Source organism: Anguilla anguilla, chromosome 9, assembly GCF_013347855.1.
Source record: "Anguilla anguilla isolate fAngAng1 chromosome 9, fAngAng1.pri, whole genome shotgun sequence".
NCBI lineage: Eukaryota > Metazoa > Chordata > Actinopteri > Anguilliformes > Anguillidae > Anguilla > Anguilla anguilla.
Window position 1 is genome coordinate 1,988,396 of NC_049209.1, and position 11,430 is coordinate 1,999,825.

General features: G+C 42.5%; 1 protein-coding gene across 1 annotated transcript; it reads left to right on the forward strand.

The window, feature by feature from the left end:
• Positions 1 to 1,283: 1,283 nt before the first annotated feature.
• On the forward strand, positions 1,284 to 10,168 carry sap30l (sap30-like). The gene is made up of 4 exons (XM_035434857.1): positions 1,284 to 2,515; positions 4,383 to 4,505; positions 5,001 to 5,099; positions 7,801 to 10,168. Exons 1-4 carry the CDS (start codon positions 2,330 to 2,332, stop codon positions 7,927 to 7,929), a joined length of 537 nt encoding a protein of 178 aa, XP_035290748.1. The 5' UTR covers positions 1,284 to 2,329; the 3' UTR covers positions 7,930 to 10,168.
• Positions 10,169 to 11,430: the final 1,262 nt, after the last annotated feature.

Sequence of the window (11,430 nt, forward strand, 5' to 3'; positions counted from 1 at the left end):
TTGCTACAGGTATTTGCTTCCATTCAGCCAGAAGAGCATTGGTGAGGTCAGGCACTGATCGGGCGATTAGGCCTGGCTCGCAGTTGTTTTTCCAATTGATCCCAAACATGTTGGATGGGACTGAGGTCAGGGCTCTGTGCAGGCCAGTTCTTCCACACCGTTTTTGACAAGACCATTTCTATATGGCCCTCCTGTGTGCCTGGGGGCATTGTCATGCTGAAAAATGAAAGGGTCTTCCTCCAAACTGTTGGGGAAGCACAGAATAGTCTAGAATATGATTGTATGTTGTAGCTTTAAGATTTGCCTTAACTGGAACTAACGGGCCTAGCCCAAACCATGAAAAACAGCCCCAGACCAAGAAGCGTCCAGATACTTTTTGTCATACAGTGTATACTGCTGGATAATTATTGATGGGGCTCATGTTATACATCTTGCTCAGCAGTACTGCAGTACTTTCCTTCTTGGGAGTGGAACCTGTATCATCCTTGTTAGCTCAGGTCCAGAACAGCTTTGCCTCCCTTTGGACAAATGGGATAAGAGGTTAATGTTGATGAGATGCTGCCTTTCATCACATTAAACTGTTTGTGAACCTCTGCGTCCTGGCCATGATAGATATATTAATAATTTTAATAATAAAAGAATAATAATAACAGTCATAAACTTTGCGTAAAAGTTTTAAGACATTGTGCGCAAATGATGCATAGATGTTGATAAAACAAAAGCAACTGAGACGAGTAATATTGCATCAAAATATCATGATAAAAACAATAAAAAGTTTTTGAGAACAAATGAGACGAAAATGGCAACAAAGAAAAATAAAAGCGCATAGGACATAAATATAAAGATGGATAAAATTGCTTGATCAGGACTAAAAATCCAGATGCAAAAAAGCGAGGCTGAGATTGAAGTGTCGCGTGGACAACCTTTTCTATTTGGCCTCAGTAAACACTTCGATGGTTCATGAACACTCTCACGGTAACCCTTGCCTTGTCATATACTCACAACTTACTTTCAAACTGGGCGAGTGAGTTTCTGGCTCCGTTAGCTTGGCACCAAGCTGACCAGCTCACGTCACATAAAGTAGCTATCATTCTGTCAGTATGCATGTCGACTACTATATATGGTTTACTATCGACATCCAAACTACGATGTCACTGAGCCTCCTGTGGTTCTATCTATATTATCAACTTAAACTGCGCTGGAGATTCGGGAAGCGGTGACACCAGCCAATGAAGTGCAAAATGGTTCTACTAAAGCCCGCCTATATGAAAAATTAGCCAATCAAGTTTAGCTTCTATACTTCCGCGGTAAGGATTAGATGTGTAGTTACATTGTACCGTTTAGTTTAGAGATGCGGCTACCTTAGCCTGACAACGTTACAATTAATTTTGGATATTGTGTGCAATTGGTGGTGCGGACGAAGAGGCGTTTTTGTCATTTATTGAAAGAGTAACGATTACTAACCTTCCGCAAGTCTGTCTGTCCGTGTTGAGGTCTTTTTGGTAGCATAGTCAACAGCCTTTATCTACAGTTAGAGTAACGATATCTGGAATCGACCATAGAAAACTGAGGGAATTGGGATACTAGCCTAACGTTACACACATTTCGATTTAGTAGTTGTTACCCGATAGTTATTGTTAACTTTCGGTATGCAGTAAGTGGAAGTGTTATACGAACGAACGATAGCTTTAAGTTAGCTCTAACTTAACGTTACAGTTCGACATCTTTCCTTCATTGCTCTAAATACACAGTTCACGTAACGCTATCTAGCGTGGTAGCAGATGTAGCTGAACTAGCATTTCTCAGTCACCTATCGTTTACGGGTGCCAGCGTCAACAGATTGTTCCTAGCTTGCCAACTCCCGTGTTTTTATTAGCGCAAACATCGACTAACTACACTACAGTGTTTTGAACTGTTAGCTGGCTAGTATCTATAGTCGAGTTTATAGCATTCGGTGGTAGCTCTTGGCAAATGTTAGGTAGCTAATGCAAAACGACCGGGAGTGAAACAACGTAGTCTAAGTAACCTTGTACCTGACTAGTTTAGTTGGAGGCCTTGTGTGATCGTGATATTTTTCTACAAGGTTGGCCATTGGCGATAATTCACACGTAGTTTGCTAACTGCCAATTTGTGAAGACGGGGTTCTTAATCTCGCGTTTATGACGATTTATTTAGTCTAACAAAATAGGTCGCGCTACGTAAGTACTACTATCGCGCGTTATTGTTTATATTATTGTTCGCAAACGTTAGGTGGCCAACCATAACTGGGGTGGGAGCTAGCTAATAACGATACTCCTGAGGGAACTCGTTATTGACTGATAATTACAGTATGAATGGGTTTAGTACGGAAGAAGACAGCCACGATGGCCCGTCGGCGCCGCCGTTTTACGGCCAGAGTTGTTGTTTAATTGAAGACGGGGAGCGCTGTGGCCGCTCTGCTGGAAACGCCTCCTTCAGCAAGCGGATCCAGAAGAGCATATCGCAGAAGAAACTGAAACTGGACATCGACAAGAGCGTAAGTAACTTATGGTTAGATTTGCATTTTACAAAGGCATAGTTGGTTTGTGCAAGATGAACGTAGAACTACCTGCATGATTAAGAACAGTTCTGTAGTGCGTTAATGTACAGTGTGATCATAATTACCACCAAAAAGTAGCTTAGCTTGCTAGCGTAATTGCTGAAAAATAATATCTAACCTTGCAATCTAGGTTACGATTTAATCGATCAATAGTGATATTTAGGCAAGTTAAATTTATTAGATTGAAAAATACGTTTTGGACTGCGTCTTATTTTGTTTTATTCGAAATGGAGTTCGGGAGAAAGCAAGCGCGCTTTGAATGTGACCTATTGCTAGCTTGCTTATGTTGGTTAAATGCACACAGTAGTCTGGTTAAATGGCGTGTCCCCAGCCTTAACTTGCTAAATGACATCACTTGTTTCCACGCCTCCTACTACACTGAGAAGGCTGTTGCTAAGGAAGCCATCGGTTGCGTGGTGCGCGAGACTGAATGCCGCCACACGAACGCGAATTCCGCTACTGAAAAGGAAGGGCGCGCTGGTGCACACTGCCCTTCATCCTGCAGGGAATTCCGTTCCGCGAGCGGTGTCAGTCTGAGCTGGGCTGAGTGTAGGAGAAATACGCGCCACTAGTGGGCATTGGGACCCACGTGCGGAAAATTTAAACTTGTCAATTCTTAAAATGCTAAATTATAACCGGCGACCTCTCATTCATATGCTGAATATAGCCTACTAATGACAATATTTGTTCTGGTTTTATATCAGCAATTAACCAGTCTTGCAGATATGAACTCACACTGCATGCCTTGATATCAAACTCAAAACTGTAAATGAAAACAATTTAAAATGCGTCTTGACTGAAGATGCCTTCACTGACTTGACAGTTATGCATCTACTTTATAAACTCAGCTGTATTTTCATTAGTGCAGATTTTTGAGTGTTGCAGACTGTTTATATTGTATTAGTGCACCTTACAAATAGATGCATGTGTAGTGACTCCAAATCTAAAATTATTTTTCATATTGGGCTAGTTTAATACAAATTAATACATGTGTTTTAGTTACTCTTTTTTAGGTTCTTGCACTGTGAACGAGGTCTAGTATTGGGTTACGGGAATGTTTCATTTTTACCAAAGTAATGTTAACATAAAAATACTTAGTGCGTATTAGTACAAGGTACATAGTGATGTGGGTGTGATTCCACCCCCCCCCCCCCCCACTCTTCTCCCACTCAAAGTTAAACAAATACAAAAAGCCTTTGCAAACATACCTTCACTGAGCAGGAGAATAGTTGGCTGAAATGCAGAGACACAGATATGAATATGCTGCTGTGGGTCATGTGGGTCATGTGCACTGGTGTGGATGGTGTGGGTCATGTGCACTGGTGTGGATGGTGTGGGTCATGTGCACTGCTGTGGATGGTGTGGGTCTTGTGCACTGCTGTGGATGATGCTGTTGATAGTGTGGGTCATGTGCACTGCTTTGGATGCTGTGGGTCATGTGCACTGCTTTGGATGCTGTGGGTCATGTGCACTGCTGTGGATGGTGCTGTGGATAGTGTGGGTCATGTGCACTGCTTTGGATGCTGTGGGTCATGTGCACTGGTGTGGATGGTGTGGCTCATGTGCACTGCTGTGGATGGTGTGGGTCATGTGCACTGCTGTGGATAGTGTGGGTCATGTGCACTGCTTTGGATGCTGTGGGTCATGTGCACTGGTGTGGATGGTGTGGCTCATGTGCACTGCTGTGGATGGTGTGGGTCATGTGCACTGCTGTGGATTGTGTGGGTCATGTGCACTGCTGTGGATGGTGTGGGTCATGTGCGCTGCTGTGGATGCTGTGGCTCATATCCATTCCTGGTTCTAGGTGAGACACCTGTACATCTGTGACTTCCACAAGAACTTCATCCAGAGCGTCCGCAACAAACGCAAGAGAAAAACCAGCGACGATGGCGGGGAATCCCCCGACCACGACGTTGAAATACCAGAGGTAAAATTTAAGCAAGATATGGGCAAAAAAAAAGAACAGTTCTCTTTATTTGTACTCAGAATACACTTTGATCTGAAATATAGTCAATTTAATAACCAGGGTGTGAAGACTTCTGACATTCCTCTTTCAATACTGCCATACATTTCCTGTTCATTGAACTTGTAGAATTAGCTGTATGACCGTCAGATTAATACAGAACACTGCTTTTTAAACCAGGTGTCTTGCAAATTCAAGTCAAATTAGTCCAGGCATGACACTGTATAGTTGTCATTGTGACTGAATCAATAATATATTTGAGGTTGGTTCACATTACTACCTCACACGTGACGTAAGATACTTATATTCATAGTATTTTCTGCATTCGTATGTGTAATGTGAATCGAGCCCAACTTCTCTGCTCATGGTGAAATCAGCCAGTATCTCTTACCGTGTGCACTTTCCTCTGCTCTTTTTCCCAGAAGCCCCTCTGAACAGCTTGTGTTAATGTCTTTGCAGGTGGATCTGTTTCAGCTTCAGGTGAACACTCTGAGACGCTACAAGAGGCACTACAAGCTGCAGACCAGGCCCGGCCTTAACAAAGCACAGCTGGCAGAGGTAACGCAGAGATCGGCCTGTGCGTTCAGGGTTTCATCCTAAACACAGCACAGCCCGCAGGGGTAACACAGAGATCGGCCTGTGCGTTCAGGGTTTCATCCTAAACACAGCACAGCCAGCAGGGGTAACGCAGAGATCGGCCTGTGCATTCAGGGTTTCCTCCTAAACATAGCACAGCCAGCAGGGGTAACACAGAGACTGGCCTGTGCGTTCAATATTTAATAAATATAAATCTCTTTAGTGCTCACTGCCAGCACTGGTCTGGTTAAATATATAAATATGAATTCTTTAGTGGTCACTGTTAGCACTGGTGTTGTTAAATATTCAATAAATATGAATCTCTTTAGTGCTCACTGCCAGCACTGGTCTGGTTAAATATTAAATATGAATCCTTTAGTGGTCACCGTTAGCACTGGTGTGGTTAAATATTTAATAAATCTGAATCTCTTTTGTGCTCACTGCCAGCACTGGTCTGGTTAAATATTAAATATGAATCCTTGAGTGGTCACTGGTGTGCTGCTCTCTTTCCTTCCCTTATATGCCCTGACTCAGGGATTCTCTTCTGAAGGATGCTGGGTGTTGCAGTGCAGTCATGGTGTCTGTAGTGTAGCGCAGCAATGGCTGCAGTTCCCACTTTAAAAATTTGGCTCCGAACAACGTGCATTGGGCGGCACGTTTGACTGGGGCTCCAAAACATTTCAAGAGTGTTTTAGTGTCCTGCTGAGCAGAGTAGGAAGTCTAAGGACCCATAAATCTGCTGCATACTTCGGTGTCCTTCCAGTTCGTTTGAAATGGGTTTTTGTTCATTTGGACAAGATTGTATGTTTTCATAAGTGAAAATGTTTGATTCGATGCCAGAAAGCTCCATAAAGGCCACGTTTATCACGCTGATTTATTTTTATTTTATTTTTGCCACAAATGCTTTGCGCAACAAAATATATTCCCTGGGATATTACTGCATGACAACATCCCAGGGTACACAAATCTCAAAAATGACTAAAGATTGCATAAAATGTTTTCAATTTAAGCACTTTATTTTGAGGATGTACAGGGGCTTAGGACAAAGAAAGAAACGTTTCCTTTAATCTTTAAACAGCTGGGGCCGTTGGCTTGCTATCCTCAATTGGCGTGGAATTATTAAAAGATCTCGGCCACTTCTGCCGCACATCTGTTTCGTAGTCTTTAGAGGTAAGCTGGCTGCTATGATGTAAAATGTCACAGGCCAAAAGCCAGTCAAGCATAACAGGGAAAAAAGGCTCAGCTCTTTCTAGTGCAAACTCCTTTCTATTTCAATTAACTCGCCCTTGAACACTGTTTAACATCAATATACCCAAATGACAAACAATACTGTCTTTGTAGTCATGTGGATGGTAAGCAGGCATTTTGAAGAATCAAACGCCGACTTTCATTGCATGCAAGTGTTTTTTTTTTTTTGTTCCCCCCCCCCCCTTTTTTTTAAACAATGATGCATTCCACCGGCTTTAACTTTCACACTGTAATTACCCGCGACTCCGCTACCAAAATGAAAATACTACATGACTGACTTGCATCAACCGTTCAAAGGTGATATCTGATCGCTTTTATGTAGTTATGGGCAGGGTAAAAATGACACTGGGGCGTAACTGGGGGGGGGGGGGTAAGATCTCCCCCAAACTGGCATTCTGGGAAAGGCAATTCATTTAGCACTTCAAACATCAAAACTGAAAGCAGTGAAACCCCTCTCTTTTTTTAGGGTTACCTTTGCTCAAACTGACAGTTATCTAGAGTCCTGCAGCCTGCAAACAGGGAAATTGCAATAACTGTAGGAATTCTGGTCTGACAGCATAACGAATGGTGTGCCTGTTTAGAAGTCATGGAAGCTCAATTAGCTTTTGCAAGTTTGCAAAAACAAACACGCTGTGCCCACAAATTAGGGCTATTGAACCCGCGTGCCCGGTGATTAATGCAGCCTTTACGATACACAAACGGTGATGTATGTGGTGAGACCGTTACATTGGGAAATAATTGGTGGTCCGGTGGCTGTTAAGGGCATTTGTGAAATCAACAGGTGAAGCCGTTGTAATCCCGCAGCTGGCTCTGACCCTGTCCTCGCGCTCTCGGCGCGAGCTCCCCAGCCTGCCGGGGTGATTAGGAGCTTTGTGAAAATAAATGAAGCCGCGCTGCGCTGCAAGTTGAACGTTTCCCCCCTGGCTGCGGAGAGGTCCAGACTCCCCGTAATGAGACCTGCACACCATTAATAAAAGCACGAGTCCACACCTCCGCCCAATTACTGCTGTGGATAGCTGCTGCTAGCTGCCGCTGCTCTCCTGAATGGGCCTGTCGGGTTTTGACTTTGCCGTTTGCCCTGAAGAGCGATCGATAATGTCCTTGAGTTAGTTTGTTTTTTGGGTCGGAAAGACTCCCCTGCGTTGTTAAACATTCCCGGCCTCTCTCGTGCTTTGCTGCTGTTTGGATATGAAATTATTTTTATTTTATTTTATTTTTTGGAATTTTCCGAGAGGGAAGTTGGACTGAATTGTAGGCAAGAAATGATTATTAATGGCTTGATATGCATTCAGGCTTGTCTTCGGCAGTGCTACTTTTCCAGTTATCTTGTTTTGTTATTTGTTTTTGCGTGTGCTTTTTCTCCACCTTGCTTGAAGCAGAAAACGTTTTCCGATTGCGTTGTAAGCAAATTGCATTTTGCCCTTATGTTTTGTAGACGGTGAGCCGTCACTTCCGGAATATTCCTGTGAACGAGAAGGAGACGCTGACCTACTTCATCTACATGGTGAAGAGCAACAAAAGCCGACTGGACCAGAAATCCGACGGCAGTAAACAGCTTGACTGAGGTTACATATTTCAGCGCGATTTTAATTTGGTGGTTGTGCTCGTAAGCCGAATGGTTTGTAGGCCTACCCAGCCTGGCCTAAATTAAGACTTTTCAGACTCCGCAGGGTGAATTTATTTTGTGAATACACCATTATCTGGAAGAAATAATTCATTTAGTTAAGCCCCAGATCCAATCTTTATACTTAACTTTATACTACAAATGTAGGGGTTATAAACCCCCCACACAGTTTACTGGTGAGTCTTTCCAACTGTTAAATGTTGTGTCGAAAACAGAAGTAGCAGTTTCTTAATATTGTTCCACAGAACTCCGTCATATTGAGTTGCAGTTGAATAAAATGTAACGGACGAGACCCAGTTTGGCTGAGGTAGAAATAGGCCTACTCTTATGGTGATTTTTTATTATTATCCTTTTTCTACTTCAAATTCTTGTCTTGGCTGTTCATTGTGCCAAACCCCAGGGCAAAAAAAGTTAATCCTGATGGAAATGTTCCCCTTGGTGATTTTGCTGAGATAACGCCGGCAGCGTGGTCCAGTAGCTAATGCTGTGAGTGCCGAGAAAGCGTCGTTATTTAAATACGGACTGCTGCGCCGAGACTGAAGACTGTCAGAGACTCTGGGCCTGACCGGTGTAGCCTGCCGCTTCTCTGTGCTGATTTGACACTTTCCCCCTTCAGCTCTGTTGTTTTCTGCCCGTCTTTCTGTGACTGGCAGGAGCAGACCCGTAACGCATTAGAACTCGTAATACAGGCTGCGTTGCTTCATACTACCGATGACTCGCGCGTTACGAGCCACACGGCCGAGAGCTCGCCCGTTATCAGCCTCGCGGCCGAGGACTCGGGCGTCACGAGCCGTTTCCTTCCCTGTGCGCCCTGGCTTCCCGCTTGCGCCTCTCCAGATATAGGATCTGTCCGCTGAAACGTATGAATGTTTGAATGTTTTAGTTTCTTAGTTTGAGATTGTATGGACTATGTAAATTAAAAAATGACTTATTTCCGGTCTGCTTTTTTTTTTTTTTTTTTTTTTTTTGCTTCATGTGTCAAACGAAATCAAGGTGTTTAAAAATTAAAGGATGTTTTTTTTTTTTTTTCTTTTGTACTTGTCACTTAAAGTAAAACAGCTCTAAATTCCCACTCTACCAAGTTTTGGGGCCTGGTGGTTGGGGAGTGATACGATTTTAAATGTTCAGTTTCCTCATTTGTCAGTTTTGTCACAATTTAAAATCATGATCGTTCACAGTTTGTTTTTAGACAGTGGTTAATTCATTTCACTCAAAAACTGAAATGGTTGTTTAATCTTCAGTGAGGCCTTTTATTATATTTCACCCTAAAAATTGAATATTAATATTGAATAAAGCAGAATTAATTCAGGAGACAATTTTTACTGTAAATAACTTCTGTGGAGAAAAAGCCTTTTGTTTTATTGACTCAAGGTGCAGATGTCCTCTTCAGTGTAGCCAAATGGAAAGGCTTAAATGTTAGAATTATTCCCTCCTCCGGACCGAAGCTTCTGTAGCCGTTTTGGCTACAGTCAGTGGTGAGAGTTGATCACGTTTACCTGTGCTGGCTGTTTAAGACAAAATATGGCTGTAAAAATATCAATTATGGTTCATAATGTTCCAGAATAAAGTAGTGACACCAACGCTGGCACTTAAGTTTTAAGAGAAAAAAATAAAAGAGTATTATGCATCTCTAAAACCATCCTGGCAACTGTTGTGGGGGGGGGGGGGGGGTGGTTGTTATGAGGTAAGAATTGTAAGTTCAGCCTGTGGGACTTCACTCTACTATTGTACACAGCTCGTAAACTCAGATACCTTGTCAGAGGTATCACAGGTCTGTTAGACTTATAGTGTTGCCTTTAAGAGGTGGTTTGTCCATTGTAAATTAGATGATGTTGCTAACACTGCATATCCAAGTGTGTTGTTTGCTGGAAGAACAGATCTCGGAGAGAGGTGATAACATGGTATTTTTCCACATGTGGAGCCCTGCCCTTAGTAGAGTTTGATCATGTTTCTGTTATTTGTTTGCCTTTTTAGTTTGTTTACAGTTGTCCTCCTGTGTGCTGTAGGTAAATGCCTTTGCCAGGTCGAATATAGGTTGTAGAATTTTCTGTTTTTTTCCCAAGGTTGTGTAATATGTAAACTCTGGCTGTAACTAAATCGACTAAATTGCTGTTAATTTCCAAACGCATATCTATCGTGCTGCTTATTGCGTTTAATAAATGTCATGTGTCAATAACAAGAATTTCGCCATTTTACTGCTATCATGGTGACTCGTACCGATGTACTGTAGGTTTGGGATTTAGTTTGAATGCTCAGGAGTGATTTTAACTGAACAAATATAAGTTGTTCTTGTTACACATTTTTCCCACCCTCCTTTTTAAGCCCATAGAAAGACGATTTAACCAGTGTGGAATGTTTTTTTTTTTTTTTTTTTTTTCCTTTTTAAAAAAAAATATCAATCTGGCATTCCATGCTATTAATGGTTATAGTTCTTACCTTTTAGCGCTTTCTGATAATATGCATGTTGCATGTTTTTGTTGTTGTTTTTTTGACCAGTGCAGTGATATGAATAGTATTCCCAGTGAGCCACGCATAGGCCTGTTTGTGATTTGTCTTTCGAAGCAGCAGAGGTGCCTGTCGAAATGGGTGAGTGAACACGGTCTGTTGTCTGTGCTACCACTTGGTGGCACCATTGTCGTAATTTCTATTGGCCCTCCCTGGTGCCCAGTACGCGACCAGCTGCCCAAAGCCAAAAACCGTTTATAAAATAATGTGAACCTTTCCCGCGCTTACCTTTCTGCGTTGGCTCCCGTGAAAAGCGTTTAAATGTGGGAAGTCGAAAACTACCCACCTGTATGCTGACCGCTCGAAGGTGTCATTACGATTATAGTCGCGTGCAACAATTTTCCGCCTGCTGTATGCTATTCTGATTTTTTTCTTCTTAACTTTACACGTTACATTTTCCGTTTGATATCCGCTTGGTTGTTCTTTTTGGTTGTTCAGTTTTTTTTTAAATATATGCAGGACGCCTTGTAGAGAAATAATAGAACGTGTTTGTTGTGACACATTCTACATACATCCGTTTGCTAAATCTGAGTCGTTGGAACCCACTGTGCGCAACAAGCAGTGCCGGACCGAGGGCTTTGGTGTCCCTGAGCAAGAATGCTGTTGTGGCCCCAGGGTGCTCCAACATTAAAAATCTAATTTAAAAAGTTAAATTGTGTGGCCTCGGGATGGCCCTAAACGACTGCATACAGAGTAATATGTCCAGTGTTAATTCAACTCTAACAGAGTTTATGAGTCCAATAGGGGCCACGTGTACACTGTAATTGTTGATTAGTAAGCTGGTGATTGTCGTGAAACTATCACGTTTGTCCAGGTTTCCAAGACCAGCTATAATTCTAGAATAATGTAAGTGGCTGATCATGACGATTCCTAGTATAAGCTGTAGCCAAATCCGGCCTCTGATGCACGCGTAATGTTGCTGTGACGCCACTGCGA